The sequence below is a fragment of the Cinclus cinclus genome, chromosome 1, assembly GCF_963662255.1.
Source record: "Cinclus cinclus chromosome 1, bCinCin1.1, whole genome shotgun sequence".
Classification (NCBI taxonomy): Eukaryota; Metazoa; Chordata; class Aves; order Passeriformes; family Cinclidae; genus Cinclus; species Cinclus cinclus.
The window spans coordinates 152280318-152297021 of NC_085046.1; the positions used below are offsets into that span (position 1 = coordinate 152280318).

The 16704-nt window shown below is 46.0% G+C and overlaps 1 protein-coding gene across 6 annotated transcripts; it reads left to right on the top strand.

Annotated features, from left to right (window-relative positions):
* Window positions 1-491: 491 nt before the first annotated feature.
* THUMPD2 (THUMP domain containing 2) lies at window positions 492-15380 on the top strand. Of its 6 annotated transcripts, none has more exons than XR_009933203.1 (12): window positions 492-749; window positions 1021-1153; window positions 2386-2801; window positions 3708-3785; window positions 4140-4192; window positions 4500-4587; window positions 5178-5249; window positions 5842-5956; window positions 7669-7786; window positions 9253-9465; window positions 12203-12450; window positions 12933-15380. XR_009933203.1 is itself a non-coding variant. In XM_062492749.1 (11 exons), exons 1-11 carry the CDS (start codon window positions 651-653, stop codon window positions 12396-12398), a joined length of 1581 nt encoding a protein of 526 aa, XP_062348733.1. In that variant the 5' UTR covers window positions 492-650; the 3' UTR covers window positions 12399-15380. The 6 variants fall into 6 exon arrangements, 4 of the variants coding, with proteins under 4 accessions (XP_062348733.1, XP_062348719.1, XP_062348746.1 ...); XR_009933206.1 differs by having other exon boundaries at window positions 13035-15380; XM_062492749.1 differs by having other exon boundaries at window positions 12203-15380.
* The last annotated feature ends 1324 nt before the right edge of the window (window positions 15381-16704 follow it).

A 16704-nucleotide genomic window follows, 5' to 3' on the forward strand; every position in this document is an offset into this window, starting at 1 on the left:
TGTCTTAGCTACATAATGCAAGCTTCTGGCTTTTATTTTTTTTGTGAGATTTTTCTTTTTTCCTTGGAGGAAAAAATCTCTACTGAATTCAGATCCTCGGTATTCTGCTGGCTGCTGTCTGTCTTGTGTAATTTACTACATAGTGAATTTAGATTTCTGAACAGATCTATTTGCCTATCCTTTTTCCTCTGAAGTTGCAGGTCATGCCAAAGGAACACCTGAAACTTCCTACCGAAGTGTTTGTGTAGAATAACAATGGAAAGCATTTTTTCACTTCTAAATTTACAATGAAAACAATCGTGTGTACTATATTGTATGTATCTGTATTATTTATATACAGTCATCAGTACACAGGACTAATTGTACACAGAATAAGAGCCACTGCAAGTGCCTGAGCCCGCCCTGCTGAGCAGTTGGTGACAAGTATCTTGTGTATTTCTGTACGGCAAATGCATTTGTCCTGCACAAGCAGCACGTACGGGTTCGGTGTTCAAAGCCTAAGTAAAATAAAACATAAGAAACAATACAAAACACAAACGCACGAGACAAAAACCAGGAGCGTTTAACTCCCGTTCCCGACGCCCGGGCCTGCCCGTGCGCTGCCGGCGCCACCCCCGAGGAGGCCCCGCCACAGGCCCCGCCTCGACAAGATGGCGCCGGCGGAGCCCGGGCGGTTCTTCTGCACGGCGGGCCGCGGGCTGGAGCCCTTCCTGGCGCGGGAGGTGCGCTCGCGGCTCGGCGCCACGGAGGTAAGCGGGGAGCCGGAGCCGCTGCCCACCCGGGCGCTCCGGTCCGCTCCGGCTCAGCGGGGAACGCGGCAGCGTGCGCTGCGCGGCCCGGACCCGGCGAGCACGGGTCAGTGCTCCGGGAGCTGCGGGGCCGGTCGGGGCCGGAGGGGCTCCGCAGGGCGGGCGCGGGGAGCCGGCAACCGTAGGGGGCTGGGGCGGCGCTGCCCGCGGGGCTGCGGGAGGGGCTCACCCGAAGCCTCTCGGCCGCGTCCGACGGTTGTTCTCCCCGGAGGTGGACTGCGTCTCGGGAAAGGTGTTCTTCCGGGCGGCGGCGGGGCTTGGCGAGTTGCGGAAGCTGCGGTCGGGGGAGCGCCTGTTCCTGCTGCTGAAGAAGCACAGCCCGCTGCCGGTATCCGGGAACAGAGGTACGGCCCGGACACGGGCTGCGCGGGAGCGCGAAGCCTCGGTTTGAGTCCTAGTTATAAATTTTGAGGTGTTTGTTTTTTTTTTTTTTTTTTTTTTTTGTTTGTTTGTTGTTTTTTTTTTTTTTTTTTACTAGTGGGTGAGGTTCTAATTGACAGTAATCGATTCTGAAGTGTGTTTCACCCACGTGTATTTTCAACATCTTTTTGACCTGGAAAGGGCTTTTAAATTTTTTTCAATAGCTACGTTCTGGTCTGTATTCTGCCGGCACTGAATGTGTATGTGTAGTTTTGAGACTCTCCCCCTGCCCCGTCCCAAAAAGAGAACACCCCACCGGAAAACCAAAGTTTAGTTGTGGATCTCTTGTATTTATTTTAACAATAAGTCTTATTTTCTGTTAAACAAAGTGAATCCCGACCTATAGCTTGTGTCAATTTACTGTTAAGTACACAGCTTCCTTCTAAGTCTTAGCTACTTGGGTTATCCTGTCTGTCAGTGTTGGAATGAGAATTTCAAGTTAATGGATTGATGTCTGCCTGCCGGTGAGTTTTTATTTGCCATATTATCTTCAGCTTTGAGGATGAAATTTGGTCATGATTCTAAACTTTTAAGTGATAACCAGAAATTTTCTAGATAACTAGGACTTTTTTTTCTTGACCATCTTTGAGGTATTTAAGTGAATTGGCCTCTGTGTTCCTCATGCCTCTCCTAAGCTTAGGACTGTCCGCACCTGTAAGTCTTAAGTGTGTGTTGCAGGATTGAAGAAAGAGTGACGAATGGCAAGCAGAAGTTTTCTCTTTGAAAGAATAAACTTGTTTTTGCCTGGGGTGACTCAAAGTAATTGATGTTTGTATCTGTCATTCAATTCTGGAAAGAGTTCTGTGTCCCTTAATCCTGGGCCAAGTGCTTTTTGGGGAGGATGGTTTGGTAGGCTGGTCCCCTGTCCCTGGCAATGACTCTCACAGGTGGTCTAGTTTTCTACAGCTGCTGAATTCTTGTGCAGAATTCAACCCTTGCGTGATTGAATCTTGGGTGTGCAGAACTTGCAATCAGAGGGATGCCCGTGTGGCTTCTGGTGGGTATGTGGGTGCTGAGAGCTCAGCTGTGCCTGTGGTGTCAGCTGCTGGATTCGCACATTACTGAACTCTGAACACAGTTGCTGTTAACAGCTGGTCTCAACTGTAGGGAAATGCAGTGCTGAGGCTGAAGTACTTAACTGCTTTTTTTCTTACAGGGAAGATGCTTCAGGAGATTAAAAGCCTTGTCATTGAGGAACCGAAATACTGGCTGGAGGTTATCTCTGTTTGGAGAAAGCTTCACAGACACGAGGGGAGAACAGGTGATGTCTCTCAAGAAAATGCATCGGGTCTGAAGAGGAAGTCACAAGAAGAGACAAATACTGCAAGTAAAAGGCAGAGAACAGAACAAGTGAGAGCAATTGTGTCTGAGGAATGTCAGGTGGAAGATGGAGAGACCTGTGTAGCACCAGAGAGAATGAGCAGTCAGGAGTGCTGGATTGAGAGCAAGACTTCCTCAGAATTCCCTTCCAAAGGCAGTGGAGAGAATCCTGCTGCGAGTGAGAAGCTTTGCTTCAGTTTCAGAGTGTCTTGTCGTTGTAGTGGAGCAATTGCCAAAATACTTACTTCACAGGTATGCTGAGCTATCTGTGTTTTAAAAGAATTCAGCAAAGGTGAACAGAGATTTGTAGTTTGATTGTTATTTTGGTTGTATTGTGCGTTCTGGAATAATAAACTGAGGAAAGCTATTTCTGCATTTTCTTAAAAAGCCCTTAGCCTGAATTCACCTTAAACCAGTGGAAATAAAAATGCTGGTTTTAATTTCTATGCACTATTACCCTTAATGTTTTTCAAATCAATACCTTTTATTAAGGATTAGCAAAGGTCAGAGTTTGAAGTTTCTGGGCCTATGGAGGCTGAGGAGTGATCAGATAAGCTTACAGCTACTTAAAGGGTCATTGCAAGGAGATTTTTTTGCTACTAAAGCTAGTACCTTGGTGAGGTGAGACACATGAGCCTCCCTACAGGAGTGTTTGCCTAAATTTGTGCTATGTTTGAACTTACACTCTGAAGGTAATCAGAGCTTTCTATGCATAATGAAAACATTAAAATTGTGAGTTGCAGTGCATTTGCAGATTTTCTCTTGGGTAATCTGTTTTAGAACCATTGAAAATATTTTGTGCATGTAATTAAGAATTCCAAAACGGTGGTAATTCCAGAATATTCTGAGTTGGAAGGAGCCCACAAGGATGAAGTCCAGCTCAAGTGAATAATTTGTTGTGACTTGGTCAGGGCTTGCACTTAGCCTTTCCTGCTGCAGTTGAGCATTGGTTGTTTGCCATGTGATATGTTTGCTTTGCCCCTCACTCACCTGCTCTGCCCTGTTATACCTCTTCTGGTGTGAATTGAGGGAGTTTTTCTCTAAGGCACAGAGTCTTTTCCCAGGGATTTCTGAGGGTTGTGCATCCAAGGCTGTGATCTGCAGTTTTCTGAATTGTGTGTTTTTTTTATTGCCTGTGACTGTTCCTCCCCCTTGCAGGAGATTGGAAGAGCCATTGGCAAGGCACTTGTGAGGCAGTGTGGGTGGCGTGCTGGCCTGCGGGACCCTGACCTGGAGGTAGTGGTACTTGTCTGTCTGTTGCTGCTTGCAGAATTATCCCTGACACCTTTTGTTTGGTTCTCTGTCCCCTTTGCACGTGGGATCATGGCCTCTCTCTGCTTGTATTTGCCACTGAATTTAGCTGGAAATCAGCTGGTAGTGCTGAGCAAAGCATGTGTGTGGCCCTTGTGTGTGTGCTTTCCAGAGCTCTGGAATAAACACCAGCCTGGCTGCATGGGCCTGCATGGCAGGAGAAACATCCACAGAGCAGGTGTTTCAGGATCCTGTGTCTGGTTTAAATGAGTTAAAGCTAGAGTTGTGTCAGTTTGAGTTGTTGAAATGTTTTGGTTTTTTTTTTCTTCCCACTTTTAGATCTTTGTACATCTTAATGACATTCACTCTGTGGTGGGGGTTCCTCTTTTCAGGTAAGCATTCTCCCCACCATATTTGTTATGGCAGTATCAGAACAGACAAGATTTGTAAATATTGCTGTCCACCATGAGTATTTATCTTTTGGTTTGATAATCACTGGTTGTCAGATTTGTCTTGTCATTTGCCTAGATTTTAAATGAACACACAGACCAGACTTTGCAGTGAGTTACTAAAAGGTTAAAAGCAGACTTCTCTGTATCTCACTAGATCTATCTAGTTCATTTGTTCTTTGACATTACATGGGCTTTTCTGGGTGGTTCTGGTGTTTTTTTAATTAATTTTTTTGTTTGCTGTCTGCAGGCTTCCATTGGCAAACAGAGAGTATATCAAAACAGCAGGACTGCGGTCAACGGTCGCATGGGCCATGGCATCTCTGGCTGAAATCAGTGTCAGTGAATGTTCCTTGCAAAGAAATTGAGTCCCGAATGAAGGGGAGAGGGGTGCTGCTCATCGGGGCTGGATCTGGATGCTGTGAAGGATTGTGGTGATTTTATGCCCCATTCTCTAATGCACGTGGACAGGGTCTGCCATGCTTGTGATGAGAATGTGCTGTCACCTGCTGTTCAGCCAGGTGCCTGCTGTAATTCCAGGTGCTTCTCAGCAGAGCTGTTAATCCTTGTACAGATATATGTCTAAGTGGCAAGATTTTTTTCATTGTCCAGTGACAGTGAGAAAATGAAACTCTGTTAGGTGTTATTTTCCAAGGACATGTGATCTCTTTTCACTGATTAATTTGGTACCAGTACCTGTCTGCAGTCCATTTGTAATGCGTCCTGATTGTCACCTCAGGGCTGTCTGTAGTGAAGCTATTGGTGCTTGTTACTATATTCCCTTACAAGCAAGTTTAGTCTGGGAATACCAGTGATTATCATTAACCGGCACTGGATTCAGTGGGATTATGTACACCCCTCTGTAAGCTTTGTCCTGGGTTAAGGAGTCTGTCTTGCTTGGGATGCAGTCACACCTCTGTTTTTTTAGGCTGGTGCCCTTGTGCTGGATCCCATGTGTGGGCTAGGAACAATACTACTGGAGGCTGCCAAGGAGTGGCCCGTAAGTACTCCTGTCACAGCTGGCTGAACCTTTGCAGGGAAACTGGTAGTTGTGATACAGGGTTTTCTCTCTACCAGTTAGGCCAAAGTCCATCACTGGAAAGGTGAAACCAAATTAGTCTTTCTAGGCAGCTGCTAAAAGTGTTTTAGTACAATCATTCCCCCAGTGAATGTCCTGCAGGCTGGTGCAGCTATTGATTGACACTGCAGGGTTTGTGTGATGCAACCATGGACTTGCAGAGCTTCCTGGGCTTATCCTGGGATCAGAGGAGTCGATGTGATGGGACAGTGTCAGCATTAGAGGCAGTGGGACCGGCTGTAGCTAGCTGGGGTCTTGCTGTTAGGACATGCTCTTGATATTTCTGTCATTTCAAATGTCTTGAGCACACCAAGACATTAAAGGAGTGAAGACAGCACATATTTCCTTTCTTCTTCCATCCTCTGGATTGTGAATTGCTCTGTGTGACAATAGCAGGTGTCCCAGAAAGGGGGTTGTCTTGCAGGAGTTGTGCAACAAGGCAATTCTGAGAAGGGTTTATAAAATAAATAACCCAGTTGTTAATGAAATTACTTTTCTCTTTCTCTCTGAACAGGAAGCCTGTTACTGGGGTGCTGATATAAGTAATTCACAGTTAGAGGGTGCAGATGAGAACATTAGAACTGCAGGCTTAATGGATAAGATAGACTTGCTTAAAGCTTCTGTGAAAGGTATGTCTGTAGGTTTTCCAGGTGAATTGTTTTGTGTTTCTGGGATTGTACAGGAAATGTAGGTTCTCTTGATGTGATATGTTGTAGTGCTAACTCCCAACAAATAGCTGGGTGGTAACTCTGTAGTGCTAATGCTTGTGAAGGGATAATTATTTGTTCTTCCTCCCTGCTACTTGCACCTGGGAACTTTGGTAAGAATGAAGTCAGCAGAAGGCAATAAAAATTATAATTGTCTGGCATGGACAGTAGTTGTCTCTCTTAATGGTAAATGTATGAATACTACGAAGAGTATGTACCATGTGAAAGTTCTTTGTATCTTAATGGGACACAGCCAGGACAAACCCTAATAAAAAGCAGCCTGTAACTTGAATTTACCAGATGAGTAATTGTGAGGACTCACTAAGCTAAGCTGAATTGCTCATGTTTTGCAGTAGGGGTATTTTGAATGGTAATGCCTTTCTCCTATAAGAGGGAATCTGTTTGCTCTTAATTCACAGGGTAGTCTGTAGAGGTCATCATTTCTTGACCTTATTGTGGACCTCAAAGTCTGAGGCTAAATTATCGCTGTACGAAATTCATGACAGGCAAGCTGGGTGTTGTTCCCTGTGCGTGAGTGATGAAGCGTGTGTAATTTTTTTACTTTGCAGTATTTACTAGCAAGAAATTACTTATTTTTTATAAAAATGTAGGTTTCTTTCTCACTTAAAATCAATGTTTGGCTTTGGTTTCTAGGATAATGGAAGGTACTTAGGTGCCAGGTTTTCTAAATTGAACAAGTAGTTGGTATCTTTATCACTGGTCAAAAGCTGTTATTTCTGTATGTCTTGAGCAGGACTGTAGGTGACACGTCCTTTCACTTGCAGATAAAATTGATACCCAGTTGTTGTGCTGCAAGTGTTGACCCAAGAATGGTCTGGGAAGCATCTCCAGCTATTTCTAGAGAAGTTGGTGTAGAATCTCAGCAGAGTTTAGGTGAGGAGGGACTGTTGGAGGTCTTTAGTCCTGTTGTCTGCTCAGGGCTGTGTCTGGTCAGTTTTGAGCACCCTGAGGGATGGGAGACCCACAGGGTCTCAGGAAGGATCTCGACCTGGCCTGCACAGCCTGGCATGTGGCCAGCCTTCATCACCACAGGTGCAGTGCTGCATCTTCTTTGGGGGAACTGACATTTGCTGGGATGCAGAAACTCTAAGGCAACACTACAAAGACGCGAGCTCTGACAGAATCCAAGAGATTCTGGCTGTAACCAGATTCCTGGGAGGAGAAAAGGGGGATGGAGAGGAGTTTGGTGTGGTTCCTTGCCATCCACACATGCACTTGAGCATTTGCACTAAGTGCTCACAAAATTAACTCTTCTTTTGTGTTTTGCTAAATTATTTTTGTGTTTAAGAGGTACTGTGTGTTGAGATGCAGCAGTTAATTTGGAGCCATGTAATGCTCTATAGGTGAGTCTTGCTGCAGGGGCAAACATCATCAGGAGCACGGAATCTGCAAACTAAACAATGCTGTCATGCATTTATCTCTTCCCAGTCTGCAGAGGGATGGTGGCTCTAATAGTGTTGTTTGTGAAAGCAAATGCAGAAGGAGCTGTGAATCTGGGTGCATAACCCAAAAAGAGCTGGCAGTGTTGAAAGGGGGACGGAACTATAGCTGCTGTGCAATCTATGTGCTATTTTTCAAACAGTCAGAGATAAAAACCTGCCTTTATTGTGCAGCATTGCCATTGCCTTCAGAAAGCTTCGACAGTGTTATTTCGGATATTCCATTTGGGAAGAAGTTCAAGACCACAAATGATGCCCAGGTCCTACCAGATATTCTCCAGGAAATGGAGAGGTACGTGTAGACTTTGACATGCTTGGGGTTTGATGGAAGTGTCACAACAGTTTGTGATCTAAGCATACAGTCAGCTTCAGAATTGCTTTATTCCAAGGTCTGTAGTCTGACCCTGTGCAGGCTGTGGAAGTCTCAGCCCTTTATTTCTCCCTTAGAGACTGTTGTGTTGTGTCTTGCCAGCTGTGAGTGCCGATGGCAGCACAGGCTGACAAGGAATGATCTTGTGCGAGCCATGCTCACAAATGCTCTTTGCAAGGCATGATGGTGAAGTATTTCTGAGCCACACTGAAAAGTGTGGCAGAAAGGAGAAAAAGGAGAGGCCTACCTGCAGCAAGTTAAAGCATGGCCAGGCACATAAAGCTGTAACACTTTTTCAGTTGAGGCCTGCTTGTTTTAAATCATAGGCTTGATGTCACAGCCAAGCTTTGACCAAGCCTTCCTTGACAGGAAGGATCTCAGACTAGGAAAAGCATTATGCATTTTCCTTGCTATCCAGGAATATTTCATTAACAACCTGGTCTGATTTTAGGTGTGTCCTTTCATCTCTCACCGTGTCATTTTGTGGCAGAATTGAGCTAAGGTAATAGGTAGGCTGCTTCTAACAGACCATTTGAATCATCTTCCCCTCTGCTTCTTGCCTGAAAACAAGTCCTTTCTCTAGGACTGGTCTTCAGTGGGTGTTGATCTCAGTCACCCAGTGCAGGAATGTGGTGGAGAAGGTGACGTGGTTCCACAGAAAGGTGTGACAATCTTACTGTGCTTGCCTTATTAGCTCTGTTGGTCTATCCTAAGCAAAATATACTCTTGGGAAGGTGGAGATGAGGAAGGGACCATTATCATGAGAGCCCCACCGGTAAAACTGTTCAAAGTACTTGTGGTAAACTGAATCAGGGTAGTATTTTTTTCCCTTCTTTCAAAGCCAAGTATAATGTTTGGACATATACCTAGAAAAATTAATTACAGACAACAGTTACTTTTCCTTTGTTTCCTGAGTTTGAAAGCTATTAAGGATCATTGGAACAGGGAAAGGGCAGACCTTTTAAAGTTTCCAAAAGGAAAGGCCAGTATCAGAATTACCCTACTAATCTGAGAAGCCCTTGCTGCACTGGGTGTCTTTTCTGTTGCAATCTCCAAAAACCCTAGTCTTGGTGCTTCTCCTCAGTCCTTGAAAGAATGCTGAGGGGCGTAAAAAATGAGGCTATTTTCCCTACTAACCCAATAGAAAGAAGTGCTAACATCAGAAATGTTTTGGAGTCAGGGCCTGTTCTTCCATTTAGAAAGAGGTAAGAAGATGCAAGATTTAAATTCCTCTTGGAGATGCAGCTCACTGAGTTGAGCTAGGACACACTCGGGTGTTTTATTGAATGCAGGTGGCATCTGAAGCATCATCAGTGTTCAATTCTATACAGGCAAAGGGATGCCAGGAAGGAACGACGCCTAACCTTTATTTTTCCTTTGATTGCCAGAGTGCTTCGTGTTGGAGGGACTCTCGTGTTGCTGCTGAGCCAAGAGCTCCACAGACGTGCAGATGGTTTGACCAAGTATGCTGGGGGTGACCCTGCTGAGGCCTCTGCTGACGGTGACAGTGGAGCAGCCCCTGCACCAGCCCCGAGTGTGAATGGGAATTCTTCCTCCTCAGCACAGGAGGGTGGAGAACCTGTTCTCAGCAGACATTTCAGGTCTCTGGTGCCAGAGGGTGTCTATGCCATTAGTCTGGGGAAGACTGATGCTTTCATACACAAATACAGGAAGGTGTCTGATGCTGGGAACTGGGAGCTGTCTGGCCTTGGGCTGAAGGGAACTTGAACCCCAAGATGCTTCAGGAGCATCACAGCAGGACTCGGTGGAACCCCGCTGATGCAGACAAATCCAGTGCCTTCTATTAGATTGCCTCATGTTCTTTGGATGTCCTAAGGCACTGATTTTTCTCTCGTTTTTAGGAGAGATGGAAGATGCCTACCAGTGTTTCAGCCAGTTCTACTGTATTGTATACAGTGAAACAGGATGTAGTATACTGTAATTAGGCAGAGTCCTCAAATCCTTGTTTAGGCAAAGCTGCTCCGTTTTGGGAGGAGTTTCTATGGGAGATGAAGTCTTTATTTGAAGAACTGCAAAACCAGATGTGGTAGCCCATGATCTTTGGGCTGTCCACTCCAGCTCTTAATTTTAAAGTAATATTTGAGCTACAGCTTTGTCTATTCTAGCTATTCTTAATATTCAGATTGTTCTTAGGTGAAGGGATAGGCAAGCCACCTGAGTTGCTGAGAAGGAAGAGAGGACAGAAAGAGAAATAAGCAGCACTGACAGCTAGAGTTGCCACAAGTCCCAGGCGCCTGGGCCATGACTCTTATATGTCCTGGGTCCTCCCTGCCTCTCCCCCTCTCTCCCACAGTTGTGACACATTTTTTCCTTCCTTGTGCCTTTTCTCTCAATTCTTCTGTCCCATCAAAATAGGGCTTTTGGAACTTTATCAGCATTAAATAAAGGGCCCAAGGCAATACTTAAATCACTCTGCCCTTTGGGTTTCTAGCATCCTTTGTACAAAAGGCTGAGATAGTAAAAACCAAAAATGTTTGTACATTTCCTGTGAGAACTAAAAGACTTCTCACTGCTCACATTTCTATATGCATCTGTGTCAAGTTTTTGATGGAAGATCACCTTAACATTATTAAATCCAACTCTGTTATTTTGTTGACTTCCACAGACTTTCTCTCAAATGTTTTTACTGAGAAAAGTATAAAATTAACTTTTTGGGGGGTTAAATAGAAGTAAGATGCAAATGAGGGAATTGCTTCTACATGTAAATATTCTTGTCCTAGAGGAGCCATCATCTCTATACCAACTCTGCACTGAGTTAAAAAATTAAATTTCTTTAGAAACCTGCAGCCCCTTCAGAGGCTACATTTTGTGTCATGTAGAATTCCTAGGGGCTGACATCAGGAAACACCTCTTCTGTAGCCTCATAGAGGCTGTAGCTCAACTCTGTAGCCCAACTCTAGCTGAGCTCAGCCGAACCGAGCCGAGTTTAGCCAAATGTAGCTGAGTTCAACCGAACCGAGCCGAGCAGCGGTGAACGCAGCGAGCGACACCGGGTTCAGGCGAACCTAGATGAGTGTAGCTGAGAATAGCCGGATTTAGTCGAAGAGCCTAATCTGGCCCAATTCAGCGAATAGAGCCGAGCTCCGCCGTAGAGCCGAATGTAGCCGAACCGAGCCGAGCTCCGCCGAACGCATAGAGTGGCGCTGTACGCAGCGAGCGGCACCGACCCCGGCCGAACCCAGCCGCTGCTTTTGTGCCCAGTACTTAGCGCGAGGTCAGTCACTGCCTAGCGAGCTCCTGCCTGACCCCGCACTCCCGTCCGTGTCCGTGCGATGGCCGGGCCACCCGCGGGACTCGGTCGCAGAGAAACGCCGAGCTCTGCGTGTTTAACGTGAGGCGGCCCCGCTTTCCTGCGCGGTGCCTCTTGCTGAGCTCCAACCGAACCGAGCTGAACCGACTTCTGTGCAATCTAGCCGAGTTCAGCCCATCTGAACCTAGACGAGCTTGGCTGAACACAGACGAGCTTAGACGATATGAAATATTGCTGAACTTGTGGTTTCTGATGTGTAAAGTGACAAGGACTCTGCTGAATTCCAGCACACGAGCAATAACGGCAGCAAAAGCTCTGCCTGAAGTTAATTTACTCCCTTGGAGCAGGCCAACATCACAAAAGGCAAAGACACTGACAGTAGGTAGGCAATACTATTTATTGTTTTCTTCCACCACTCCTTGGTAAAACATTATTGACACCTTGAACATCTCCCACAGCATTCCCAAACTCCAAACCACTGGCATCGCACTGTGATTCCAACACATTCCGGTGGCAAGCGCTCCGTCCCGGGAGCTGCCCTGGGTGCTCTCATGGCCGTTAATTAGCACGAGTGTAGTCACTGCCTAATGAACTGCCCGACCCTGCGCTCCTGTTTGTAGCCGTGCTGAAAAGAATGAGAAGGAGGTGTCTTTACAAACAAACTATAGGCCTGCTGATGGATAAAACCAGATACTGACAGGTGAAAGAAGTAATGACTGGAACCATAAATTCCAGAGGAATTTCACTAATTGACACAGACTGTTGCTCACCCAAGGCTGTGCTAAATTCCTGGACTTTGAGAAAAAGAACGAGAGACAAAGAGAAAGAAGGGGCAGGGGAAGGGGAATGCACATCATTAGAACAAGGTCTGTATTAGGCGATTTGGGAAATCTGTACCTCTCAAGCAGTTCAGCCAGAGGGGAAGAGAGAAGGAAATGTGGCTGGGAAATTAGGATAAAAAGTAGGCTGCTTCCTCCAACAACTTGAGAGACTACATGGAAAATGCCCATGGGCTCTCCCTTTATTCGAATAAAGTTACAGGACTTCTCTGTCTCCTTTTTGGACAGGAACCTCTGGTGTTTGTGGATTAATTTTCCTGACAGTGTGATGGCCAGGCCGCCCATGGGACTGGGCGGAAAGAAAACACCGAGCTCGGCATGTTTAACGCGAGGCCCAGCCTGCGCCGCCCTCAGGGAGCCGAACCCGGCCAAGCTCTGCGAACACAGCGAGCAGCACCGAGTTCAGCTGAACCGAGCCGAGTAATTAAAAAAAACAGAAACAAACCCTCAAAAGTCTGAGCAGCAGGCCAGCACAGGTAGGCAGGTTTGGAATTTTCTTTGCTATGCTGCAGGTGTATTCAAGACATCTTTCCTCTTTGTTTGACAGAACCAAGACAAAAAAAAAAATACCAAAACAGGATGTTTTCTCTCCAGTCTATCAGACAGCTAAATACCACCAGCTAGCTATCCATATTTTAAAATCAGCTGGAGAACTTGCATCCTAGAGGCCTGGGGACTGCCTGAGGGGAACTGTGGCCAGGTCTGTTAATTGTTAAGCAACCCTGGAAAGCAGAGGTTGGAGGAGGCTGGAAGAGTTCCAGTGTCCCAGTACCCAAAGAGACTGACCTGGTCAAGCCAGGTCACATTTAGGCAGTGACACGGCCCAGGCAAAATCACAGAACTAAAGCTGAGATAAGATACAACTGAGAAAGTCTTTCAAAGGACAGGAAAGCTAATTCCAGACTCTGTGGGTTTGGACGGCCAAGTACAGTGACAATATCTGATGTCATTTTTTAAGGGAAGTGGTATTTGAAGGATAAAGGCATCTGCACATCTGTGATTTACTATGAGGGTGGTCATGCACCACATCCAAATACTGAATGGAGTTTCTTACTGCAAGAGATCTGTCTGGAGCCCGCAGAGAGCCTTGGGACCCTGGACTGAGCCTCTCCGAGAGCAAGAAACATTGATGAGGGATGAGATGCAGATCTTCCAACTCTCTGGGCGTCCAGCTTGGGTTTCTCTCCAACATTACACCATCTGGTAGAAAAGTGATAGCCAGAAGATTTGTGTTGTGCATGGCTATCGGGAATGCACAGCCTCCAGTGAAATGGATGGGACACCTGGAAGAAGCTCGCCCTGTCCTCTTTGCACAGTGTGAAGTTCCAGCCTTGGCCAGGAACCATCTCCAGCCACAAACCCTTGTTTTTCTGTATTGTTTTAGATGTTAATACACATAATTGAAGCAAATGTTAATGCTCTGCATCCCAGCAGTGTGATCACCTGCCTTGGCATGTTTGAAATCATTGGTCCCATGCTCCAGACCTTTTTTCTTATTTCTGTGGGATAGTGCAGTGCTGATAAAAGGGACTGGGACATGGATACCTCACTGCAGGGCTTGTACAGGCATCAGCCTTCCCCCCTCTCCCAAAATCATCCATCAAAATTGGCACCAAGTCATTCAGTATTGCAGAGAAGTGTGTGGTGCAATCAGATAATGGATTCAGGTCCAGGACCTCTCAGTGTCTAAGGATTCAACTGTGCCATAAGTAAACAGAGCTGTTGCATCGGCCTTGGGGAAGACACTTTGACAGTGACTTGTTTCTGTGCAGATGCACAGGTAAAAACAAGGGACTCTGCTGTGGAGGATGGTGCACCCTTGCCAAGAGAGTTAACCCTTGGTGTTACGCAGTGGGCGAAGAGATGGGTGTCATGCATAGCCAAAATTGCATCTACACTGCATCAAAAGAGGTGGTGGGTGGGAGTAACCTGCCAGGGCAGGGGGGATTCTGCTCCTCTCCCCCACTGGTGAGACCCCACCTGCAGAGCTACCTCAGCCCTGGGGTCAAGCACAAGAAACATGTGGAGCTGTTGGAACAAGCGCAGAGGAAGCCATGGAGATGCTCTGAAGGGTAGAGCCCCTCAGCTCTGGAGCCAGGCTGGGAGAGCTGGAGGTGTCCACCTGCAGAAGGCTCCAGGGAGACCTTGCAGCCTCTTCCAGGGCCTAAAGGGGCTCCAGAAGAGCTGGAGAGAGACCTTGGACAAGGGATGGAGGGACAGGACGGGGAATCCCACTGCCAGAGGGCAGGGTTGGATGGGATATTGGGGAGGAAATCTTGGCTGTGAAGGTGGAGAGGCCCTCAGGTTGCCCAAGAGAAGCTGCCTCCTCTTGCCAGGATGTGGGCAAGCTGGGAGAGCACATGGGGTCCTGCATGTCCCTTGGCTTGACAGAGATGGATGAGCACAGAAATGATGAAGGTAAAAGTTCTCCAGCCTTGACCAGTGACGGGTGACGGGTGACGCGAGCATGCATTTGTTATATCAGGATTATCATAAGAAAAGAGACGTGAGGTTTCCATATAGATATTGGATGGCTGTCATGCCAAGGGCAGTGGGTGGGTGACACAGCAGAGAGGATGACAGGGCAGGGGTTGCAAGTTTACACTAGTGGCTTCTTCCAAACACTCTGAGATTTTCATGTACACAGATTTTCCAACCAGTTTTTTAGGAACAGTAAAGTTTTGGTAACATGCCTCTTTTTGCCTTCAATTTCATGTTCATTTCCATGTCTGTTGTGTTGTTAGTCTGCCTCCTGCTTTATGGTTTATTTGGGTAAACTGTTTTTTTTTGGTGTTTTTTTGTTGCCTTTTGTGAGCATGCCAGAGGCCCTAGGGTGCCAGTAAATGAGAATATTAGTGCTCCTTTTGATTGCTGTTTCCCTCTGCATGTTTGTGACCTAATCCTGAATCTCTGCCCAACCTGCTGAGCTGAATTTTCTGTGTCCTGATCTGATAAAGGAGAAGCAGTAGGCAAATGCTTTAGGAGGAGCAGTGGGTCAAGAGACACTCCAACCAAATACTGACAGAAAAAGTATCACCTCTGTGCAGTTATAAACATTGTATGTCATTACTGGATCACTCGAGACAGTGAATGTTCCCTGCAGGTTATTTTTTCTCACCAGAAGCTACTTACTTCTTCTCTGGTTATACTTACTTTGCTGGCGTTGATCCAGAGCAGGACATACACAGTAAAATAAGGAAAAGAAAGGTCACGAATGCAGCAAGGCCGACCCAAAAGGCAATGACGATGGAGTCTGTGGACACAGCACAGTAATTCTGTCACATGCATTTTTCATGGCAAAAATAAAACACAGCAAGATGATTTATTATCTCTAGTAAAGGTATGCCATTTGATCATTCAGCTTCTCCTTTTAGAGAGAGGAATCTAAGTGCCTATTTGTTTAAAGTATTGGGAGTCTCCTTACAGTGTATGGTAGGTAACAAGGATGAGGGAGGGATTGGGAAAAGCCTTCAGAGTATTGTGGTGACTAGAACTGTGCAGATATTTGAATATGGTTCCTTTTACACCACCACAAGGAAGCCTGAGTGGTTCCTGCCTAATCCTGCAGGATCTTTAAGGAGAGGCCCTCAGGAAGGGATTTCCAGCCTTGGAAGCATTTTATACCAAGAGAAATAGCAAGGGAAGTTTGTTGCAAAGTCCCTGTGACCCTCCCAGCACATCAGTGCAGTGGGAAAGAATGTGCCCCTTGCCCTGTTCAGCTGCAGTGCCCCTGCAACCATCATAAAATAGTGCAGGATGTTGCCTGCTTTGCCAGGAGCAAATGCTTTATTTAAGGAAGAAGAGGATTCCCAGTGCCAAAGTGTGTTCTCAGTTGGTTTAGTGGGAGTGTGAGGTAGCTGGGGGAGCAAAGGGAGCTGCTCCTTCATGAAGGCTACAGCACAGTGCCAATTGTTGCCTGAGCCTTGGGCTCACTGAGGGAGGGGACAAATCTGCTCCTGCCTCTGCAGCACATTTGGCCACTGTTTCAAAAACCCTTCCTGGGATCACTGTGGTGGTGGTGGCCTTGGGAAGTTTGGGTGCTCTGCCCTGGATTCACAGCCGGTGACTCACTTTAGATGAGGTGGAAAAAGAAGGGTCACTGACTCCAGAGACAAATATTGACCAAAATAAAATAAATCTTCCCTCTGAAAGTACAGAAAACATTGTGTTCTTTGAAACAGGTCCAGTATGTTTGATTGAGTGTTTCTTTGTGAAAAAGTTCAGTATGTGTTGGCATCAAAGCCACAAAGAGATTAAGGGAATTAGTCCAGCTCTGTATAAACCCAAAACTAGAGCTGGCCCAGCTGTACCCTTATCAGAAACCTGACTTTTGGCTGGGCTACTGAGAAATATCAGTGAGGAGGGGCAGCTTATATTATTCTTCCTTTACCTAGGAATATTTTGAAAAGCCCAAAGTTTTGAAGTGTCCCATGCCATTGGGGAAGAAATTAAGAGTTTGGATTTATAGAATTCCCAATCAGAGCTATTTTGGCTTTACCTTTTAGAAACAGTTTGAATACATTTAATGGAATTCACTGAAGCTAAATAAATTGGCTCCAGGGCTCAGGTGGAGCATGAACCAAAATTTCCTGGGTTTAAAATCTGCAATTTACTTACTTTTTTTTTTTAAACTGGAATAATATATTTTTATATTTTACCAGTGTATAAAAAGCTTCTCTGTTGCTACATTTTACCATCACCTTTTGTGCATGTGTGTGTGCATGTTTCTA

What these genes read in the sequence shown, in the direction of transcription:
- THUMPD2 (XM_062492735.1), top strand. Translation starts at nt 651, where the DNA reads ATGGCGCCGGCGGAGCCCGGGCGGTTCTTCTGCACGGCGGGCCGCGGG. An exon ending in GCTTAAAGCTTCTGTGAAAG is followed by an intron (nt 5,957 to 7,668) that starts GTATGTCTGTAG and finishes TTTATTGTGCAG; the next exon opens with CATTGCCATTGCCTTCAGAA. An exon ending in ATTCTCCAGGAAATGGAGAG is followed by an intron (nt 7,787 to 9,156) that starts GTACGTGTAGAC and finishes TATTGAATGCAG; the next exon opens with GTGGCATCTGAAGCATCATC.